The sequence below is a fragment of the Protopterus annectens genome, chromosome 3.part0 (assembly GCF_019279795.1).
Source record: "Protopterus annectens isolate FY-2018-M chromosome 3.part0, PAN1.0, whole genome shotgun sequence".
Lineage (NCBI taxonomy): Eukaryota > Metazoa > Chordata > Ceratodontiformes > Protopteridae > Protopterus > Protopterus annectens.
Genome location: NC_056731.1, coordinates 1,191,673,145 through 1,191,698,544, shown reverse-complemented (window position 1 = coordinate 1,191,698,544; position 25,400 = coordinate 1,191,673,145). Strand labels below are relative to the sequence as shown.

Below are 25,400 nucleotides of genomic sequence, written 5' to 3'. Positions count from 1 at the left end.
TGCAGGGACTGTGCTTTGGTGTTACAAATTATATAACAATCCACTGCAAGCACATGAAAAGCTGTAGAATACACAGTGCTGCCCTGCTGTACTTCTTCAAATTCAATAATGCAACCTTACAAAGTGCCTCGTGCACTACCCACAGGGAGGGGGAAGTGCTATACTGCTGGGCAACTCCATCATTAATATGCAGCCTCTCTGAGCACTGTGTATGCTTTGGGAAGGTAGGGTGCCAAGACTACAATGCTGTGAGCTTTGCTAAATAGTACACCTTCTACCATGACTACACTGGATATATTATGGGGGCTGCCAGGCTTGTGTTTCAACCTTTAGTGATGCGCTTCCATAGGAGCACTGATCATGTCTGACCATTTCAGGCTCAACCTGGATAACATACATAGTAACATTATATTAAGACTGAAAGTATAACTAAACTGTACAGTATAATGACATGCCATAACACACACGTAAAAAAATATATGCACATATTTACAAGAAGGTTTAAAAAGAAGTAGGAACAGAAGTACACAAAGCATAATACAAGTGTTACAGGTGAGGTAAATGTGGTTCAGCCAAATGAAGAGAAACAGAATACACAATGGGGAGGGAAATGCTAGCAGGTAAGAGAATAGAAACTGTAGAACAGCAAGTCCTGCAATAACAGAGCTTATAACATACTTATACAGTAAAGGATGAATAAGGCAGATAGTGAAGCATTGGGTATGAGTTTATATGTTAGAGAGATTAGGAGATTAAGCAGCCAGTTTTCTCTGGGATGAATGCAATACTGCAACCATGGAAGTAAGGTTACATGGCCTGTGTTCCAACATGTGCATTCATATTGTTTTGTTGAGTATTGTTTGAATGGAGGTCTGAAATGCTTGTAGTCCCTGACTTCAGTATGATTAGACGGCAATGACCGTCACAGTTTGGGGGGTTAAAAACAGAGAAGCGGCGGGATGTAGAATGAGGTTTAGTGTATACAAATTATTAGAGTAAGGCATCAAAAGATTGGCTTCTTAGGTTGTAGTGTGGGTTGGATATACTTGTTGGGTGAAGGGTGTCTTGTCGTAGGACTTTGAAGAGAAGGCAGCCAAGGAGGAGGTTGGCTCTGTTGAATGAGTAGCCAATCCTAGTGATCCAAGTCAAACACAGTTATAAAACAAAGACTACATCTGGAAAATGAAGGGTAAAAGTAGGAATGCGATATACAGATAAAAAAGGAAACAGAAGACTTATGACCCTGATGACACTGCCAATGTAGTCTCTGACAGATTTAGCAATACTATGGAAAAAATAAAAGCGGAGGGAACAAGAGTAAGAATCTGGTGACGATATGCCATTCATAAAATGTTGCAGAAACAAACCCAAGTATTGTCAAGAAAGTATAGTTTTTAAGCACTTACCCTAAGAGTAGATGTTAGAATTCCACACTGCTGTAATAGCCTTTGACGACTGTTTCCTGCCTAGGATGCAACAACTGGCCTGCTTCAAAAGCTCTGGCTCCTTCCACACCTTCCCTCTGGCTGCTGATTCACCAGCACCAAATCAGACAAACAGCAGCCAAAAGAAGGAGACTTCAAGACTCCTTGGCCAGTAGAAAATTAGGAAGCAATCTCATCCTGAACCTCTAATCAGATCTAAAAACACAAAAGCATTTTATATCCCCTAAAAGCAATTATGTACGGGAAAGAAAAGGGGGATGGGTGTATGGGTGTGGCTACTGCAGTAGTGTGGAATTTGAACATCTATTGTTATGATGAGTTCTTACACAACTGTACTACTTTTATCATACATACGCTCTGCTGCAGATTTATTTCAGTTGATTACTAAAGCTTATCCAATTTGGGAGGAAGACAGATAGGGTTCCAGAAGCCCATGGAGAACATGCCTTGCAAAGCTAGCGCTGAACCTGGAGAAGGAATCCACTATGTACAGAGGACCAAGTAGCTGCCTAGGGAATACACTATGTACAGAGGACCAAGTAGCTACCTCTAGAATGCTTCTACATTCCACATCTTTCTGATATGCCATCAGAAAGGATAAGATAAATTTGGAATAAACACATCGACACTGTGAGACTGAAGGCACAGCAAGGATGAAAAGAAACTGGAACTTGAAGCAAACACGGGAGTTCCACCACACTGACTCAGTGCTTTCACCAGTGACACTTGGCACATAGTTAAGGTACCAACATACCCACCATTGGTTTAATAAAATATCCATTTAACTAAACCAAATATTAGTTTTTTGTGTGATGCATGAGTTTAAGTGTGACATGATTGTCGTTTCTGCTTTGAATAAAATTAAAGTCGTTCAGTTTGAAGTCGTCTGCCCTTTTGCCTTTCTGTGCCTTTTAATACCTCACACAGTGGTCGAGTTTATACGTGTTTTACACCGACATAAAAATCAATAGCTGAGAACAGCAATCTAGAAAAAAAATGTTTTGAGACAGGTTTCTGAAGGACCTATTTATGTCTAGATGGTACCTGAGCTGTCTATGGTATATAGAATCTTGTTTCCCTAGTTTTGAGGTTCTGGGTAGAACACCTGGAAACTAATGGCTTGATTCAAAGAAAATTCAGACTACTTTGGACACAAATGAGGGATTTACTTTTAAAGTAACCCTTTCCCCATTGGAATATGAGACAGGGCTTACCCACCATGACAGCTTGCAACTCAAATGTATTTCTTGCAGATATCAGAGCAATAAGAACAGTTTTCCAAATAATGACCTGCAAATCTGCCACATTTGTGGGATCAAACAGAGATATATTTAGTTTTTCCAGTACAAAGTTAAGGTCCTAAAGAAGGCACCACCTTCCTTCTTGGTGGACTGATGTAAAACCCCTTTCAAAAATTGTTTAATAAAAAACAAGAGGACAGGGTAACATTATTGGTAGATATGGTAAGTGGAAGAAAGATGATCATTGATGGAGAAATAAGATAAGCCAGAGGACAGTAACACACATATTTGTGAACCAGTGGTACAGTTCTATTACGGCCCTGGTTATTACTGACTAGGCACCAACTAGGAAATAAATTTTCCAGGTGCAGATGCATGATTTCCCACTACTACTTTCATACCTGCTGCATATACTCATAAAAGAGGTGCCTAAAAGGCATCAAAAAATTAATCATACAGTCAGTTATAATTGCTTGCTACTGAGGTATATCAAACAACCCTGGTTTTGTGCGAGTAGATCCTGGTTTTGTGCGAGTAGATCCAATCCATCAGGATCTCTCATGCAACTGCACCTGGCCAGTTCTATAACAAAGGAGGACCATTGTTACTTAGGCATGAGAGGAGTTACCAAAAAGATCTCTGAAGAGTCCCTCTGAGTCTTTTTTTTTAAACATTTATCACTTAAGACATTGGCAAACATACATTAACAGAGAAGAAAATAAATCATTTTAACATTTTTCAATTTAAATACAATATCCATCACATACATTTTCTTTGCTACTAGCATCAGTTCAACAGTACAAAAATTGCAGAATTCCTGCCATCCCTTAAACCTCAATCCTCCTCCTCCAAATCATTATGTATGTAGTGTTCCTACAATTACCATGTACTTCTATGAAATTTACTCCATTCCTTTCTAAAGATCACTCTTCCAGTTCTTTTATCTCTTTTATAATATTCAATGCCTCAAATATAGCTATTGTCAACTTAGATTTCCATTTTCTAATAACTGCTTTTTGGCAGCCAACAAAGTTAAACTTAATAAGGCCTTACTAAGTCTAGACAATACAGATCCTATATACCAGCTCAAAAGAATAATTTCCTTATATACAGTCACTTGCTCACCCAATATTTCTGACAGAGCACTCTGTATGAATTTTTTAAAAATCTGCCAATGCATTAACACTTCCAAAACATATGTTACCAGTTATCTCTCGCTTTTCCATCACACATCCACCATTTGCTATCTACCTGAGGAAAAATTCTTTGAAGTCTGCCTAGGAGTATAAAAATACCTGTACAAACACTTCCAAGCAAAGATCCTAAACCTTCTGGACTTGGTTGTATACTTGAGAGCCACACATGTGTCTTCCCATTGTCTTTTTGTAAATTGCTTTTCCAATCTCTCTTTCCAATGTTTTCTAACCTCCTCTGATTGATTCTTATAGTTATCATGCAATATTTTATATGCCCTACTAATTATCCCATTTTAACTGCGGTTTCTGTTCTAGATTCAACTAAAAACTCCACCAGAACAGGTCTTTCACTTTGCCTGTACTCTGAGATCAAGCACTGGTAAGGAAGACAGTCTCCAGCCTGCAATCCAAATGTCTTCTTAGCCTCATCCCATTCTATTATCTTTCCTGCTTGAGTTATTTGCACCCAATATCTTAGTTCCTCTGCCAAGCTTCGCCAGTAAATTCAGGTCCCTGTTTCCTATTTTCTGTACCCCTACTTGTAGTCATCCATATTGGTAAAATCTCCTTTCTCCATTCTCATGTTGGCTTAGTTCTCAGAATACTTTCTGCTACTTTATGAATATAATATTCTGCATGGTTGTTATTAATCTCCTTAAGGATCAGTATCTAAAATTCGACTCTCTCTCTCCCCGTTTCAAGAACTTCCCACTGGCTTCACCATCATCCCTTTCCACTTTGAATTATAACCTTCTACCTGTATTATGTATATGAGCCTTAACTGTGTAGCTCTAAAATATCCCTTCAAATCAGGTAAACCTAAACCACCTTATTCTACTGGAAATAGTTTATCCCGTCTAACATTTGCCATTCTTCCCTTGAAGATAAATTCCTTCAATTTTTTTTATTACTGTCCACAACTTCTCTTTGGGTTGATAAAAGGATGCCTGACCTGTATATGAGAATAAAGGGACTGAAAACATTTTCACTGCTAGCATCTTACTATCCATATTGATAAACAAGAGCTTCCAGTTTCTCAGTTTTTATATTCTCTTGTTTAGTCTCTTCCTACATATCCTTAGCTGCCATAACAGAAGCATTTTTAATCCACACTCTTGAATACTTCATCTTATCATGTCCCCATAAATATGGGTATTGCTGAACCACTTGTGTGGGTATATAACTTAAGGTTATAGCATTAGTTTTATTTCATTAATTTTATATCCTGAAATGATATTAAATGGTCTCAAAATGTTACACAACACTGAGATGCCCTTTTCAAAAATGTATCAGGTAAAAATAATATAATCTGCAAATAAAGCTAACTTTTCTTGATTATCATACTAATTATCTTTCTATTTATCAATTCCTTATGTTCTTTGTTAATGGCTCTAAATATAAAGCAAACAGCAAAAGGGAAAGAGGACACCACTGCCTGGTTCCTTGTTCAAACACAGCTCATCTGAGAGGAACACTCCCACTTTAATTCTTCCCTCTAATCCTCCATATATCCTTCTAGTTATCCGTATTACTGTATCAGGGAATGTAAATGCTTTCAATGCCCTACTTATTCCCAGTCAAATGCTTTCTCTGCATCACAGCCCACCAACAGGTATTTTCTTTCATTGTGCTTTCCAGTCGATCATCAGTGTTCTATTAATATGTTGTCAAATGTTCGCCTCTCCACAAAACCACAGTGATCCATATCTATCAATTTTGGCAACACTTTGGCCATTATTTTAGCCAGTATAGACAAAGACTTTACAGTTGTGGTTTAAAATTGAAACTGGTCTACATGATGTTGGGTCTGAAGGGTCTCTGCAATGTTTGGTAACACAGCCATCGCAGCTTTCTTCCAAGATGTTGGTGCGCCCCCTCCTTTGAAAATACTTTTAAACAAAATCTTCCAGATATTTCTCTCTTTCTTCCCTCCTATTTTCTAGACTACCACAGGAATACCACCTGTTTTTGGAAACTTTCTTGAAGACTGATTATACGTCAATGTTTTTGTCTCATCACCTCCCATCTTAATTGTTAGTTGTTGAGCCTCATCTGCCTCTGACTTGGCATAATCAAGTCTTCCACAAATATTTCCATTTGTACTCTCTTTTGATTTCCACATTTCTCTGCTTTTTACAAATTTTCATAAAATTCTTGGAATACATCTAAAACCTCTACAGGATCTCTGGTTATTTTTCCTGTTACAGGTTCCCTAACTTTGGTAACAATCATTTCAATGTTCTGTTGCTTGAGTTGTTGTGCTAAAAGTTTTTGTGCTCTAAAGTTATCAAAAACAGTTGCCTAACTACAATCTTTCTAAACTTGTGCATATTATCCAAATACCCCCTTATTTTCTCTTTAGCACTCTGCCTTTACTCTTCATCTTGTTCTGACATTCCCCTTATTCTGAAATACTTTAACCTTTGCCAGCCCCTCTAAGTAATTTACTTCTCAGCTATATCTACATCTCTTTTAATTCAACCCTAGTTTTAAACTTCATTTAATTTTATTCCAGTCATTAGCTATAACTTCTGAAGACATTTTTATCTTCCATAATAACTCTTGAATAATTTCCACTACCCATTCCTTAAATTCCTCTCTTTTTAACAGATAGGTGGGAGTGTGCAAGTGTCTTTTTTTTACTTCATTGCCCTGCAATCTTATCTTAGTTTTTATTGGCACATGATCAGAAAATTATTGGGTGTGTGTTGAAGCTTTCAGTTAAATGCAAATGTTCCCATGAAATATAATTTCAATCTAGCCTATCCCAGTTATTGTACCTTGGGAAATGTATGCAAATTCTGACAGAGTTCCTAATATTGAATTTACATCTTCCATAGGAAATATTTTCATAAACTTCTTTAGAAATTTACCTTATTTTTGTAATACTGTCCCTTCCTTATTTTTGTAATACTGTCCCTTCCAGGTCCCCCCATACATCCACACTATTGCAAATCAAATTGCAGCCCCTGCCTATAAACAATATTCCCTTCTCAAAGCTGATTATTTATCCCAAAATTTACTTAAGCTCTATAATAGCAGTTTTTTGGTAGAATATAAATACATGCCATTATAATCCTATTCCCTTGCCAATAGAAGCTTACTACCACAAATCTACCATTCTTATCTTTTTCCCTCATCTATCACTATTCGTGACTGCCTACCAATTAGTATAATTACTCCCCTTTTCCTCTGTCCCTGGTTTTCTGCTGAATATCCATTCCAAAATCCTCTTTGTCAAATTCACATCCTCATTTCTTTCCAAATGCGTCTCCTGTAGCACTAATATTTATACTCTGCATTTCTTAATATAATTCAATAATCTTTCCTTTTTATCTATACCTGCAAAGCCATTCATGTTCCATGATAATATGGACAGCAAAGCCATCATGATAAAAACCTACTGTTCCCTCTTATTATACATAACATTTTTTGAATGTGTATTTCCAGCATTTGTGTTACATGCATATACTATTTGTCTGACTAATCTTTTGCCTATTTTCTTCTCATCTCCAAAAGAACCTGTGTCACATTTTTCAAGACTTTTAGTTTTACTGTAAACACTCAAACAAAAAATAAATACAAAACATCTCCATCCCCTATCAACCTGGAACCAACACACAAAACTATGCACATCTTCAAAACATGACGTTTAACCCTCTAGAAGGGAACAATTGCCCCAAATTGATGACTGCACCTACAAGCATTAGTTAACCTAAAATTAAGGTTTCCCATGCTAAGGTGCATACCACAACACTTACACTGACTGCTGTCTGTTCTTTTCTTATCCATCTTCCCCCTCCCTTCTCCCTCCCAGATATGAATAAAAGCTTGCATGGTTTCAGAAAACATTAACTTTTAATCCTAAGAAAATGTGCACTGCCTAAAAAACTGAATTCTAAGTGTTCTATTAACTGCATTACAGTATTAAGGCTGCTAGGGAGGTTATTACTACTTCCCATTTCAAAATTAAATGTTGTTCACTGAACTGCTTGCCATTATACTTTTAAATTATGCATTTGCCTCAGTAAGGAATACTCAAAATTCTCAAGATTAACTCCTTGTACCTGTAGACAGTTTGTCTCCATGGAAATGTACTCCGCAATGAGTCTTTATAAATTTCGCTCAGAAAAGAACACACAGCTGCCATCAGCTGCAGACACCTTGACTCCTCTGAACATTTGCCAGTGGACAACAAACAAGCTAATATCTTTGCAGTTGTTAGAAGTTTAGCATTTTCAGGGTTTTCTTTATTTTATCTTATTTTTAAAGCCTATATGCTTACAAAAACCTACATTTCTTACAACTAAAAAAGTACTTGAATTCCCTCTGAATTTTAAGAATGACACTGTATTATTAGTGGAAAAGGTGGAAATACATCAGTTCCTTTGGTCTACCTGCAAATAGTCCTGCAACAAAATCTGGTTAGGTGTCTGTTTTGAAAAGAGGCAAACAGATTTACTTGAGGTGCCTCCCACAATTAAATCAATCCCTAGAAGACTCTCTGATGTGATTTACATATGTGAGGGTGTATCCTGGTCAGATTGCCTGTCAGTACATATCGAGATGATGGTATGCAAGATGCTTGGTCGATCAACAAATGCTCAAGAGCTTCTCCCTAAGTTATCATAGGCAGCAAGCATAGAGGGGAAGACCTGGTTTCCCTCTGTTATTTGAAGTGCCACATCAGTGTGGTGTTGTCTGTAAATGTGTGCAAGCATCCATGAGACCATATAAAAAAAAAAAGAGATATTATTACATGAATCATAGCGAGTATCCCTTTGACATCAATGTGCTTTGGCCTGTCTCACCTTTTACCTTCACTGAAACTGCTTCCCCCAAGCAGAATTGGAGTCATCTTTTGGTACAGAATGTGTTAGGATACAACAGAAAAAGGAAGACATGAATTCTGAATTAAACGCAGTATTTACCCATTCTTGATAAGGTCCAAAACTGAAATCTGAAGTTCCAGAGCATAATAACACTGGGCCCTCATGAACTCCAAAAACCCTGTCCTGTAGGATGGAGTCAAATATCCTAAACCCGTGTTTATCTGGAATGCGAGATTGGAGATGGAAGGATATATTCAAGTTAACTACTCCTGACCTCATTTGCAAAGATAAGAAAGTTGTCTAAATAAAGACACAAGAGAATGGTCAGAAGTCTGTAAAGGGCTACTGCAGGGGCTAGGCTGTTTGTGAATACTCTTAGGGCTGAGGATAACACAAGAGCAATAAACAGAACTGATTGTGTGACCTAGACACAGAGATTCTGAGAAGGAAAAGATCTAGAATTTGTATCCAGGCAAGTTCTTTCTTCAGAATCAGAAACAATTTGAAATATATGCCTTTGTCCCAGTGGCCTAAAGGTGCTAGACATTTTATTTGTTGGGTTAGCATGTGATTGCAAAGTGAGAGAGATTGTGGTCCTGTTTCTGTGACAGAGCTAGAGATTTAGTGGTAGGAGGGGATAGAATGCAGGTATTGTCATTTTAAAGATGTAGATTTCATTGAAGGGGACAAAGATTCCTATGTTTTGTTAATGTCGATCCCCTCCTGCCATCTCTTCTTTGTGTGGCAATAGCCAGAGGTTGGCAGGGAATATTTAGCTAGTCTTCTTAAGGAAGGAGATGATCTATATGATTTATAAGGGGACCTGAAAAAGATAAAGTCCATGAACTAATTTCCAACTTTCATCATATTGTTTGAGGACCTAAGTAGCAAAAGGACCAAACACAATTTCTTTATCTGATCGGAATTCAAAATCTTTGACCTTACTTCATCTGTGAACTGTCGGTTATGTACCTAGGCATACCTCCATAAGACAAAAGCAGTAGCCCTAGACACAGTATCAAAAAGATTCTATGCACTCTTTATGGCATGTTTAGAAACCTGATGAATATTAGAAATAATGGGATTCAGAAAGGATTTTGTCCCCTGAAAGCATATTAGTAGAATATTTCCTTAAATTGTCAGCACAGTGTACCAAACTTCCACATATGGCCCTGGTAAATGAGAACTCAGAAGTCTAAGTGGATAAAGAGAAAATTCTCTTCCCAAATCTGTCCAACACGTCACCTTTTTTATCCCCTGGAAAGCGGTTAGGATCCACCAAAAGCCTACTGCCAGCCGATACTGAGGCAGATCAAGCAAGAATTTACATAAAGTTCATCTATCTTTTTAAGGACTGAAGACTGGTAATCAGGATTATTGCAGGCAGTATTAAATACACACTCCATGGCTGGCAAAATAAGAGGAATAGGAGTAACATGTGGGACCTCCACTTAAATTATCTCTTCATTTCAGGGGGAATCTCCCCTTGTGCCCACAAAAATACATTTATCCTAGACACAGACTCAAAACTCCTTTAAGAGAGAGATGGGGCATATATGACTTTCCCAAAATCAGAGTCCTGGCCTTTGAAATCCAAAGGAGAGGAAAACTCTGTCTCTGTCAATGTCAGATTCTTCTGACTAATTTCATGATTTTCTGTATGATGCTAATGTTCAGGTAAGTATTTTTGAAATCCAAAACCAAATGCCTACAAGAGACTCATGGCTAAAGTAATAACCATTATGTACTTTAAGTGCCTCCTTAGATGAACACGGTCTAACCTTTTTTGTTTCTTTTTCCTAAGTAAAGTATCCCTGGAAGATGAATGACTGAAAGAAGGCTCTTCATCTCTGGCAAAAAACCTCTTCGGCTACCCTGAGAACAATCTTCAGGATCATCTCTCCAACCCAAAAAGAAAGATGGTTCTCCCATGCCCTTACTGGACATTGGAACAGCTGCAGAGGATGTGTATGACCCCTTGAAGTTCATAATGTCAGAAGAAGCAACACCAGAGGAACTGTGAGAGACCAGCAGAGTTGGTGAGGAACAGTGAATGACCATTACAATATCCCCATCAGCGGGCTGAGGCACTAACTGAGCCCACGGTGACTGCAAGAACTTGTTTTTAGTATTTTTTTTTTCATTTTGGTAAAGTGGGAGAAAAACCAGCAGGACCAAAGTGAGTATCCATGCTGTGACTGACTAAGAAGCCCAATTGCCAGTACGTCGTGCTGGAAAGAGTCAGAAGATAAGCTGTCACAAAGTGATCACAAGCAGCATACATAAACTTACACTTTCCCAAACAGTCCCAAAACCAAAGAAGATGCACATGCAGGACATACAATTCCGGAATGCACTGTAGCTTCTTTCCCTGGCATGGTCACGACTGCAAACAAATGCTCAGTTAAGTTGTCATGAAGTGCACAAGCACTACAAACAAGGTCCATAGTTTTAACACTCACTGTAAATAAAACACAAACTAAAACACAAAAGTTGCAAAAGCAAAACATTCCTCAAAGAAAAGGAAAAACATTAGCCTCTAAAGCTATTAATATGGTTTCTGACAAGAAATTACTGATATTTAAATGTATATCATGTTTCTAAAAGAAAAAAAATGCCATTAATAAAAGCTAGAAAAAATATGTCCCCGTCTTAAAAAGTGCAATGAATTGTGTGTGGAAGGGTTTCCTACTGGGGACTTGTATACTAGAACTACTGGGGACTTGTATACTAGAAATGAAGTTTTAAACCAATTGCTATTCTTAAGAAGCTCCTTAGCTGCTCCCTGTGAACTGGCAAGAAAGCACTGAAGTCACTTCCCTCTAGCTGCTATTTATCTCATTGGTACTGGACAATCAGCAGCCAGAGGGAAGGTGTGGGAGAAGCCAGAGCTTTTGAAGTGGGGAGTTTATTGCTTCATAGACAAGAAATGGCCCAATACCTCTTAACTGCCCAGATTTTTGCAGAATATCCAGATTTTTGACTCAATTTTGATACGTTCCTAATTTTTTTCTGGCAAAACATTGAGAATTGAAGTCACAGAGTAATTATGTACATTTCAGCTGCAGACTTCATATCCTTCAGAAAATGCATGCTAATGCTAAACCTTTCTATTATAGCAGCTTTCTGGAGATTATAACAGCAAAATTTAAAATCTGTCCCTGATTTGGGGCCTTTCTACTCCCATTATTTTGACATTGTCCAGATTTCTTGAACTTACAAGTTGAGAGGTATGCTAAATAGCCAAAAGCAACTGCAGCAGTGGGAAAGATGAATCTACAGGACCAGATAACGTTAAGAGTGGTCTTTCTATATAACAATCAGAAATAGAATGACAACACCGATTTAGTCAGTTACAGACAACTGTACAGTATTTTGTACTTTTCTAACAATACATGGTATGCAACTAGTGTTATGCATACCTCTCAACCTCATAGTGCAAGAAACCTGGGCAAATTCTGACTAAACGGGGGACAAAGGCCCAAAAATAGGGACATATTTTAAATATTACCCTATTAAATTTAAAAAGTTGTCAGAGTTGCAAAGATTGTGTTAACACAAATTCTCTGAAGGATGTGAAATCTGATACTCAACTGCATGTCATTATTTAGTATCCTCAATCCACAGATCATCCCAGTAATTTGCCAGAAAAACACAAATTTTATGAGGAACAGACCAAAAATACGAGGCACAAATTTGGACATTCTGCAAAAATCTGGACAGTTGAGAGGTATGCCACTGTTGCGCCAAACATTTTTCACAAAGAAAACAGGGAGTGTTCTCACTGTACTCAGTGTCATGGAGGCTGTTAATGGGTGACTTGAGTCTAGTCATCAACAAGACAGTCATATTTAGTTCTTTCTGTAACACACATTGAAATATATAGTCCATCTGGCTAACATCAGGTAAGGCTACCTGCTACTAAAACTAAGCAAACATAACAGGAAAAAACAAAGGAGTTTGCACTATAGCGCCTACCTTAACTAAGGAAGAAAATAACACTTTAAACAATACATACCTTTGTCTAGATTAAGAAATAATTACATTTTGTATGTGCGAATACAGACAGGATGTTCAAACTTATCAGCAAAATATAAAATAGGAAGCTTAATGTAATGATGCTGCATCATTATTTCACCATGTAGAGTGAAATTAGAAGAACTCATTTTCAATTCACAGGTTCACAATTACTAGGCAAGTGGTCCAGGAAACCAATGAGGAGCCTATCCTAATTTCTCAATTGCGCCACAGCATTTTCTGGTTACCTGACATGCTCAAAGTCATACAGAAGGCAAATGGAAATCAAGGCATCATAACCTTTCCTGGACTGTAAAGAGCCCATTAACAACTGACAGTTTAATCCTCTGCGCTAACTGCCAGTAGACTCACTTGGGGCCAGAGTAGAAAAGCTTCAATACACACAATGGTAACAATGCTAATGTAAGCTACAAAGGTTTATATACTACAAAGTTTATAATCAGTAAACATCAAATGTTGCATAGATTTGGCTTAGTTATCTTAAACAGAAACACACACAGCAAAGTTGTACCTCTTAAGCATTTAACCTCAGTGTTCATATGCAAATGTATTGGTATTCATCTAACCAATAGACATCATTACACATCATAAAATTCTCTCGGTGACACCATGGAGAGTGCAGCCTGAAGAGTAGTTCAAAGCTGAGTAGAGCTCATTTTTTTAAAAGTTGTATAGCAGAAGTGACCCATATTTTTAATTACATTTTACTAAAAAGTATTTAATTAATTAAAAAAAAAATTAACCATAATAGTATGCGATTACAAAAGGAGTATTAATTAGATGTCTCTTACTTACCTACAATGAAACGTGGGTCAGTTATCCAGTCCTCTGGGTAAATTCCATACTGACTTAGGTACCTTCCCTGCAAGTATCCATTATACATACAAAAAATAAAGGCTAGTATGAAGGGAATAAATGGTGTGGCCTTTCCACCTCGTATTAAAAAGGGGTAGATCAATGCTCTGTAAAACATATATATGAATGTACAATTAGTTAATCTTACAAACCACATTTTTGTTAACAATAAAATTCACGTTCTAGCTGAAAAATAATGTAATAATTAAATATACAACTAATGACAGTGTCATCACATTAGCTCCTGTAGTAAAATGTAACAGCAGTACACATTAAAGAAAAACATATACAATTTAAAGGAGAAAACATGATATACTATTAAAAAGAATAAACGAGCAGTGCAAATGTGCAACTTATACAGTCAATTTCAAAAATTACCTGTTGTTCTCTGTCTTAAGTTAAACTTCTATTCATATTTCTAAAACTGATGAAAAGTCCCCAAAGACATAAGCACTGCTTGTAAGAAGTAGCCCTATTGCTAAACGAGTATAATGGCATTCTATTATACAACATTCAAGACAATATTTCCCGATGTATTTCATTCACAGCTTGATAGTTTTCTTTTTAGGGTATGCTACACGAAATGAGTACCATACACAATCCCAAAATAAAAAGTACCTAAACAACAAGACTCATGAAATATATTTTTGGATCTATGTGACCGAGGCAAAGTTACAAACATGAACTGTCATAATCCATAAACAACAAGGTATGACAGAAGGGGCCGAGCCTGAATGGCTAACTGAAAGCAGCAGTATTTTAGAGCTCCATATAACTAGTTAAATAAGACAGGAAAAAATATTCTTTTTTCTTCTTCAAAGTATTAAAATCTTACAGTTAAAGAACTAAATTTACATAATTAGAAACTTTGGTTAAGTTTTACAAATAATTTCCTGTCAAAAAGCTTGGAGATATATTCACTTGTTAAAATGAGCAACTCAAAGAATTCTCACCAGGATGCTGCCCTTAAAGAAGGAACTACAACAGATTGCATCTACCCTGCAGGAGTTGTCTTTGAAGATGGATGATTTTAAAGAGAACCTGGAAAACCTTTAAACAAGCAGTCAAAAACAACAGGCCGACACCCTCAAGGAAATGCTACAACACCACCAGATAAGGAAAACAGAAATAGAGGTTTCTCTATAGGACTTAGAAAGCAGACTTAAGAAAGAGGAAAGACAGAAAGAACTGCTTCTTAAACAAAACACTTGGTTGGTTAATAAAGTAAAGTAGATGACTTGGAAAATAGGGAGAGGATAAATAACATCAGGATTTTCAGATTACCTGAAAACACAGAGGGTGAGGATATTATTTCCTTTTTATCAAGCTAGATCCCTGACTTTTTAAGTTTAAAAGAAGGACTTTCCTTTGGCATTAAAGGGCACACAGAGCTCTTGGGAAACCTCCCACTAACTCAAAAACTCTCCTCCTAGGTCAATAATTATCAAATGTCTTTCATACTTGGACAAGCAACTGATTTTAAGATCTGCTTGGAGGAAGGTACCTCTAAAATATAAACAGAGCCCGATAGGATTTGATAACAACTATTCATCTAGAATAATGGAACAAAAGAAAAAAGTGTGGCCAATAATAACGTTTCTGAAACAAAATAACATCAAGGCACAACTTACATATCCAGCTAAGATAAGAATACTGTATGCCAATGAGATGAGGACTTTTATTGACTTAGAGGAAGCCTCTTCACTTATTAAAACTAATAATGTGATTACTTTACCAGAAGATATGGATTGGATGTCACCTTCTCTCAAGAGAACAAAAGAAACAAATGTCTGGACAGATGTCAAAAAGAAGCAGCAAAAGACATACTGTTAATGCCAACTCTCTCAAAGCCTCTACTATGATATGAATTGTTTTAACATTACTTTAAAGGACCAATTTTACTGCTTGGAATTTAAAAAAAAAAAAAAGGTAACTACTGGAATCTATCTATATTTTTTTGAAAATAGATGACACATGAGAGTTTTCACATTACCTCAGGTATGTGATATAGGGTACTTTTCTTTCACAGAAGAAGGGTTATATAGCACATAAAATATTTATACTATAAATCAACATACATAGTATTTGTACATTTTCTCTTAATTTTCTCTTTTCTCTCATTATTTATTTTAACTGCATCTTGTCTCCCTTTCTAAATTATCTCCTATTTACTATACTAATATAGTCTGTATTTATTTAATAACTCACTATCTATACATAGCTCAATAATAGTGTAAAATAATCTAGTTTTAAGGTAGACTAATTGGAATAGTGAACTTAATTAAATTATTACAATATTTATTAGATTAATGATGGTCACTTATGCTTTTTGGGATTGGGGACACATTCGTGATTAACTCTGAAATGTCCCATTCATGTACATATGTTTTTGAATTATTTTTTAATTATTATTCATTATTCATTAATTATTCATTAATATTATTAATATTATTATATTATATTATATTATATTATATTATATTATATTATATTATATTATATTATTCATTAATTCATTATTTTTGAATTATTATTTAAAAAAGGAGGGAAAAATGTACTGTTGGTTAAGAGAAGTGAAGCTTTCTTGACATTCTATTTGCATTGCCACAGCAACAGTAAACAATTGATGTAGTTTCCAAGGACACTGTGAATCTGCAAAGTGCATTTAGCCTCACAGATAACAAATAATAAGAAAAAATAATGTTGTTTAGTTATTAAAATGAAAAACAAACTAAACAAGGTAAAATAAATACATAATAGGATTATTTGTAAATATTTTATGACTTATCCTCACAGGATTGCATATTCCTGGAAACACAACTGAAATGTTCCCAAACTACATGTGCACAGAAATGTAGCTGCTAGATTAAAAAGTATTACTCAGTTCAACATGCTGATTTCACAAGTTGTCTGCACTGTAAAAGTTACATTTTATATGTTACTTGAAATTGTCAGTCTCTAGAGCATATGAAAAGATGCATATTACTTTTTGCAACATGTTACCTTTGCAGTTACCTCACATTCTGTACAAACTCACTTGGTAACTGATAGCTATTCATTTAAAATATCAGTTTAAATATTAAATGTGCCCTTGAAATGCTATTGACATTTTGACAAAATATAATCTGAACTGTAAAATGAATGACTTGAAAGAAGTGAAGTAATGCACAGATTTCAAAGACAGTTCCTGACACTACAATAAAAGTAAAAATATATATTTATGAGGAAGTATTGAAATGTTTTAGTCTTCCAGTTAAAGTAGCTTACTGTCAACATTTTGCGATATCAGAAAGTTTGAAGAGCTAGGAAATTACTACTCTGTCTTTAGAATAATTATTAGACAAATGTTAGACTCTGCTTAGTTTAATGAATTGTGACATATGTTTATGAGGAAAAGTGGACTCAGTTACTCATATTGGACGACATATTCTTGGAAACTCAACTGAAATGTGAATTTAAATGAAACTGCCTGATTAATAAGCAAAACTTACTTTAACAACCTGAATCCATAAGCTGTCTGCTCTATATATGTTACATTATATACGTCACTTGCATATGACAGTCACTACAGCACACGAAAAAATACATATTATTTTTGCAACATGCTATATTTGCACTAACCATACATTCTAAACTCAATTGGCAACTGACAACTTATTTATTTGAAACATCAGTCTAAATATTAATTGTGCCCTTGAAATACTGTTGCCGTTTTGACAAAACAAAACCTGAATTGAAAAAGGAATGATTTGAAGAAGTGAAGTATTGTACAGATTTCAAAGACAGCTATTGACACCACAATATAAGCAGAAATGAATACATGCAAGGAAAAATTGAAATGCTTTATACTTTTAGTTAAAATAGCTTACTGTTAACTTTTTTGCTTTAATCAGAAAAATTTAAAGAGCTAGGAAATTATTTCTAATTTGTCTTTATAATGTTTACTAAAGTGATGCTAGTCACTAACTTATTTAATGGATTGCGAGTCATGTACAAGACGGACTACTGAATGTTATTTCTGTTTACCTATGTTTGCTGAATTTCTTTTATTAGTACTGATTTAAAACAAGGGAAAGAAAGGGAAGGAAATCTCTGTTTTTGGTCAAGGGAGGAGAGGCTTAAGAGTATTCTAACTGCCTCAAGAACTCTCTAAGATGCTCTAAATGCTATTTGATTAATACTTACCTCAGGTAAGTCTTGATTACCATATAGGTATCATCACATTCATTCTAGACCTGATGTGATTACCCATTCTGGAAGCAGGAGGTGCCCTATGCAGGATGGGAATTGTCAGGGTGATCATAGTTCATTCTTAGACTCTGCTTTATAAATCTATAAATATGTAAAAGCACTGCACACTAGAATGTAGGGTACCTCTACTCAGGGTCAGGACACCACTGATAAGCTATGCCTTTTCATAAGTGTAAGTTGATGTTGGTGAGTTGAAGAGTGGGAAAGTAAAGGAAGACAGTACACCTACAGTAAATTTATATTTCATTGGTAATCACTCATTGTCTCCTGTAAATCACTCATCGTCTCCTGTAGAGTCCTTTTACTCAAATTATTTTAGTAATAATCTATTTGTTGTTGGTTTATTTACTGTATGCTCCTCTGTTGCATTTAATTTATCCAAAATGACATATCTGACATGTTTGGGATCTCTTAAGGGTAACTTAATATTGGATATTTTCTAAGTCAACATAATTGTTTACACTACTAACATTCCATCCTGATATATAAAATACTATAGAACAATAATAGAATAATATAGAATTTCATATCTTTTTTAACAAATTTCTCCATATAATTTAACATATGGAGCTCAGCTGATATTGTTGGCTAAAGGAACCAGTGATAATCCAATAGATCTATCTTTATCTATTAGATTAGGAATGACTTTCATTCCATGTTTAATGGGAAATTCATATTTACTTGTATTTGATACTTTAAAAAAGTAAAGCCTGACTAGAATTTTACCCTACTTATATTTAAAGAAGAAAGAACATTAAATTACACTCAAGTTTTTACACACATAAAAATAACATCTAATGTTATCACAGAATAGGGTATAATTACTATAATCAAAATAAAAAAAGCAAAAAGATTCTTCGAACAATAACTTGAAATGGATTTAACATTCTTATCATTAAATACCAATGGCTTAAATAATGGAAATAAAAGATCAGACTTACTAAAGTATTTAAATATAAATAAGGCACAAGTAGTATTTCTCCAGGAAACACATTTTAAGACAAAATGATAGCTTTATTTGGAACCCTAAGGACTATACAAGTCTTAGCTCAATCCTCCTACAGAACAAAGACAAAAGGAGCATCAATTCTCTGGAAGAAAAATATAATCACTCCAAAAGTTATTTATAAATATGAAGACAAAGAAGGTCTACTAGCATTTGTTATAATTAAATTTAATAACAGAATATGGACCTTAGCTAATCTATATTGGTTCTCAGGAATTGGAGCAGGAACGGTTAAAAAACACCTAGATTTTATTTCCAACAATTATAAAGGGCATCTTATACTGGGAGGAGACTTTAATTGCACCTTAGAAGCTTCTGAAACCACCAAGAAGTCTTTTCGCATAGCAACAATTTCAAAATCCTTAAAAAATGGATTGATTAATTTCATTTAATTGACACTTTTAAAGTAAAAGATGATAAAGCCTTATTATTTTCCCATACAGACCATAGATTTGGAACACAAACCAAAATGGACAAATTATTCGTAGTTCAAGATTTACAAACAAAACTCCTCAACTTCTCAATAGTTCCATGCCCCCTCTCAGATCATAACTCTCTGATAATGAAGCTCCAAATAAAGTTTAAACCTTTAATCCTCTCAACTAGAATTCCATCATATATCACGAAAATTAAAGAATTCAGACCCTGGATGTTGTCAGAACTACAATTATTTCTTGAAATTAATAATACAAAAGAAATCAGTAGAGCAGTTTGGGACTCATTAAAAGCGTATTTATTTGGTAAAGCCCTTAGCTGGTACAAAATCAAAGTTAGAGAGTGGGAGTCTGAATCACTAGACTTGCAAACCAGACTCTTGACAGCAACAGCTAAAAAAAATCAGAATTGTCCAGAAGTCAAAAAAGAAATAGAGGAATTAAATAAAAAAAATAATGAAATTCTAAACACGCAAAAATTGTCTAGCCTTGAAAAATTTTAAAATAAACTCATTAGCCACCTCCCCCAGATATCTACATAACTTATCTACAAGAATTAAAATACAATCTAAAGCAAATAACATTAGTAGTATATATCATGAAAAGAAAGGGAAAAAGTATCAGATATAGGAGATATCCTTGAAGCATTTCTGTTACATTATATGGAACACTTCAAAAAAGAAGATTTAGATTCCAACCAAATAAACTTGGATACAAACCTTATCAATATAAAAAAATTCACGAAAACTTAAAACTAGACCTACAAAAACCTATATCCTACAAAGAAATTGTTGGCAACATAAAAGAAAGTAAATCTAACAAAGCTCCAGGGATAGATGGTATAATTACAGAAATTTACAAACTCTTCCCTTCAACAGTAATCTCCTTTTTTCATAAAACTTTGCTAGAAGTCCAGTCCAGAAGCAAAAATACCACCCTTATGGAAATATTCTCTCATAACACCAATTCTAAAAGATAATAAACCATCAGACCTTTGCACCTCATAAAGGCCTATATCATTACTAAATAATGATTACAAAATATTCATGTCAATACTAGCTAACAGAATGAAAATCCCACTTTCGAAGACAATTAATAATGATCAACCTGGATTTTTATATAACAGGCACACACATGATAATATTAAAAGGATACTTACTCATAGATTATGTGAATAAAAAAGATAGAGAAACACTTGTAATTGGATTAGACATAGAAAAAGCCTTTGATTCCCTCAACTGGGAATATCTATTTAAAACTTTAGCATTATATGAAATTCATCCTCCCTTCATCTTATTACTAAAAAAACATATATATTAATAACTTAGCCTACATTAAATTAGGTCCTTTCACCTCAGAATCGATAACAAAAGGTACTGAACAAGGATGCCCCCTTTCTCTTATTTGCTTTGGCTATAGAAATACTTGAAGAAATAATACGCAATAATCCAAGAATAAAAGGAATAGACGTCTATGACCAGTACATATATATATATAAAATAATGCCTTTTGCTGATAATATTTTATTAACCCTATCAAACTCCAGAGAGTCATTAGGACAGCTAGAAGAAGTAATGGAAAATTTTATAAGATTTCAGGTCTACACTCTAATAGATCAAAATCAAAATTTCTATTTTTAATTAAGAAAAAAGAACTACAAGTTACAGATAAATCCATCATAGGAAAACAAGAACTTACACTAAATTATTTAGGAATAGTGTTATGCAAAAATATAAATGAAACAATATTAATAAATTATAAAAACATTTTTGAAACAAAAATATATATATAGAAAAGTGGAACAAAATTATATTAACTTTTGAAGGCAGACTGCAATTAATAAAAATGGTCTTATTGCCAAAAATACTATATGTAGCATTAGCAAAATAGTTAATTCCTGAAAGATGGATTCTTAAAGAAATAAGCTCATGTTTAATAAAATTTTTATGGTATCCCAAAAAGAATAGAGTTGCTCTAACTCATCACATCAGACCCTGGAAACAAGGAGGATTTAACTTCCCCGAAACAGAAACATATATAAAAGCATCTGTGCTTAAAACTACAATAGACTGGATAAACCCAAATTATTTTGCCAACTGGAAAGAATTAACAATGGCTATATTAACAAATGAATTTAATCTGTTAAAAAATGTTTAATAGTAGACAAATCAAACAAACCCTGGTACATACTATGCATAAGTATACAATAGAATATAAAAAAACCTTCTAAAACAACACTGATTAATCATTACATCAATTCCTTTAGAAAACTTATCAATGCAAACATAGATCTAAAACTTTGGTTTGACCTTTTAACCCCATTTACCATCACTAAGAACTTTCCTCACAAAATATATAGGGAAACAATAACCTCCTGGGAACAAAATGGATTCTTATGCTGGTTTCAATGAGTAAATAAATTAAATGTTTTAGCTATACATATGATAAAAACTGCTTACAATATTCCAACAGAAGACTGGTTAACCTTACAAAGCATTCTAATGTACACTCAAGATTTTTGCAGATTAATTAATAATTCCTCATTTAAAGATATTCCAAATCTAATAAGTTTTCTGTATGAATTTATATATAATAGTTGTGAAAAGAAAAATTCCATTTCAAATCTATATAAAGAGTTAATAACATATAAAACAATTCCCAAACCATCATATGGCAGTTCTTAACAAAAGGTCAGTCATTGCAGTTAACAGAAGAAATTAAAATGAACATATTACTATCAGTTAATTATACCTCTAACACAGTACTGGAAAATATTTAACTGGAAATACTTATATAGGAGCATTTTTAACACCAGATAGAATTAAAAAGATCAGTACTACTACAAATGTTTTTTGCTGGAGGTGTGAAAAGTCAAATAGAGCAGACTGGATTCATATTTTTTATGAATGTAATAAAATTAAATCATATTGGAATGGAATCAATCATTTTTACACGCTTTATTTAATGAATCCTTTACCTTAACTAAAGCATTGATAATTCTAAATGTAAATGAAGGTCCCTACCTGAATAAGACAAATATATATTTGTTATGGACAATACTTGCTATATCTAGGAAATGCGTAACCAGAAGGTGGAATTCAAATACACCCCCGACCTTGGAAGAATTCTACACTTTACTTAAGACAACTGCATTGATGGAAATAAAAATAAAACAACTACGAGTCTATCCCAGGCCATTGGTAAATAATCCTTGGAAGAAAGGTATATCTTTGTTGGACACTCTGTAATAATCAGTATTGTATCTCTGATAACTGATCTGTTAATTCTATATTTAATAACAGTGTATATAATTGAAAGTCAGGCTATTGTAAATATTGTATATAGTTGCTTAAAATATTTAAAAATATTATGCAAATGTTATTTTAATTGAAAATAAAAAATATTTGAGAAAAAAAAAAGGTATGACAAAGACTAGAAGAACAATACCTAATCTGCTTTAACAAAAGCAGTTAAAAACAGTAGAACCTTCATCCCTTGTACAGTAAGTTTACACCCAAGCAAGGGAAAATAATATAAATTAGGAAGAGTGTTTGCTTGTACAATAATTACACATCCAAGCAAAGGGAAAATTAAACAGGAAGTTATCTGCTAATGAAGCCAAGTCACTATATACAAGTGAATTCAGTAGGAAAGACCTGTAGGCAAAAAAACGAACATGGTGTACCTGCATCCAGTGTCCCAATGGCTGGATAAAGTGCCACATTTCTTCTTCTTCTTTGTTGGAATGCAACTACTAATTCTGGAAGGGTTTGGTGATGGGTCCATTTCCCTAGATCCTCAAAGAAGCAAAAAATATGTAGTTACCATGATAACTGACCTTTAACAGTAGGTCTACAGCAACAGTAATGCTAACAGGCCCTAGGACTGCTCAGAAAATAAAACTTTACACAGCCTAAGCACCATCTTTTTATCCCATAATTTACAGTGATGCAAACCTTTATAGATCTCTGTTGTGATGCACAAAAAGTCATCTAAGATGAGAAAGGATAGCAGAGATCAACTACACCTAAGATGGAGAAAGATAGGAGAGCATGGTACAGAGAATGGACCATCTGTTACAAAAGTCGTTTGCTTAACTTACTGTATGAGTTTAGAAGATGTCCATCCTCCATCACTGCAAAACAAAGTATCAAGCAAATCCTACTAGGCAGATTTCCCTCCGAGAAAATTCCCTAAATAAAAATGGCCGCAAAGGAAGACCTAGACCTGGAAATCACATCAACAGCACTTAACAATGCTGTTAAGAAAAGACCAAAGAGATGTTGCACCGATATTTTCCAGAAGAATATTCAGGAAAAGCCTCTTGATAATAGCAACTGCCCCAGCTGAAAGAGCTTTTGGTACTCTACAGGAAGGCTTTATGTTTATTATAACAAAAATGTATGCATTACGACCAGAAAGCCACCTGGCTAAGACAAGTTTACCATTGTTTTTGACCAAGCTTCCTTTTAGAAGGAGAAACAAATAACCATCTCTGTGGACAGATTTTGTCCTCTCAGCAAAAAACCTCAGCTGACAATGTACATCCATACAATGGAGTACATGCTGTCCCTAGTTACAATACTGTGGAAAACATAGTAAAATGAGCTGACTGTTTCAGTTTAGAGTATGTTGTCACTTTAGATACGAGACAGTAACTAGAATGGAGAGTAACCCTATTCTTATGAAATACCAGGTAGGGGGGGTCAACAGAAAGTGCATGCATTTCAGAAACTCTTTTAGCAAATGTAATTGCCACTAGAAATACTGTTTTCCAAGACAAGTACTACAAATTAGATATTTGTATCTTCACAGACAGTTTTACTCCTGCAGCCATTTTTATAAATATTGTCAGGACACCATATATATATATATATATATTTGTGGAGGGTGTCAACACAGTAAATGTACGCAAAAGTGACTTAATGGTTATTTATTTCTGTCATTGTGACGAGGGTGATTGTGAATTCTAGCAGCAAGACAGAATACATGACTGTCATCATTACTTCACACATCAGATTTGACTGCAAAACTGGGACAGTCAATATGCGAAAGGAAATGATAGAGAAATGATCACTGGTATAGCATGTTTTGTGTGTGTGTGTGTGTGTGTGTGTGTGTGTGTGTGTGTGTGTGCATGCATATGCTTATGAAATTACTGTGGCTATTCTTTCATTTTCTTCACACGCAAACAGTGCAGTGCACAGAAGGTAGCTGTTTTTTGGTGGGGTCATTCTGTGTGTGAAAGCACACATCAGCTATTTGATTACTGTTAAATGATCACTGATATGCTTTGTTGGGGTGGGGTGTGAATAGTCTGTGTAAGTGGCTATGATCAACAAGATGAAACACATCACTGTGACCATTATCTCTTTCACATTCTTCACAACCAGTCATCAGAATTGTACAAAGTAATATGTGTAAATCTGGGGTCCCAAAAGAAATGAGGACTTCAGAGCAAAAGAGAGGATACTGATAAATGTAGCCAGAGGGATTATGGAAGCTGGAGCAGAAGTCTTATATGGACAGGTTTATGGAATTCAAACTTTTTAATGCAGAAACTAGAAAAAAATGCAAAACATATTATTAGCTTTGAAGACAGTAAATGGGATTGTGAGGGATATTCTTAATAAGGAAAGATATGACCAGGACTAAACAGAATCTAATGCAAACCATGGGTGTCACATTTCAGTGTAGAGAAGAGGTAATATATTTTTTTCATAAACAGAGTGGTGAACACACAAGCAAAGTTGCAAGAAGTTATGGCAAACTAACAAGGAAGGGGAAGAAGCTGTAGGATGTTAGATACAGTAGGTGTGATATTGTCATCTGCTGAAAGACTTACTGTAACACAAGTAATGCAAAATTCCATGCTGAAATAGTAAAGGATTTCTACATGTGGACAATAACTGGTTGACTCATTCTCCTGATCACAAATCCCAAAAGTTACATATTCCCAACTCCATTTCCTATTCATTCAGTTCACTGTGAAACTGCAGACTATATGATTGTTTCACTTTCCACTGCAGATGTGTGACTGTGGAACTAATAAAGTTAATTAAAAGGGTGGAAGTTAAAGCTCCCACAGGCAGAGGGGCAGGA

The 25,400-nt window shown here is 34.8% G+C and overlaps 1 protein-coding gene across 4 annotated transcripts in view; it reads right to left on the bottom strand.

Annotated features, from left to right (window-relative positions):
* The window catches only part of SRD5A1 (steroid 5 alpha-reductase 1), a 294,710-nt gene that overhangs the window by 252,476 nt on the left and 16,834 nt on the right, over nucleotides 1-25,400 (bottom strand). For 2 of the 4 annotated variants that reach the window (XM_044065404.1, XM_044065406.1), the window contains exons 2-3: nucleotides 22,984-23,088; nucleotides 13,548-13,714 (exon numbers count right to left, since the gene is read on the bottom strand). In XM_044065404.1, coding sequence (XP_043921339.1) covers nucleotides 13,548-13,714; nucleotides 22,984-23,088 — 272 coding nt within the window. Of the gene's footprint in view, nucleotides 1-13,547; nucleotides 13,715-22,983; nucleotides 23,096-25,400 lie in introns of all 4 variants that reach the window. The other 2 variants (XM_044065407.1, XM_044065405.1) reach the window with 2 other exon arrangements.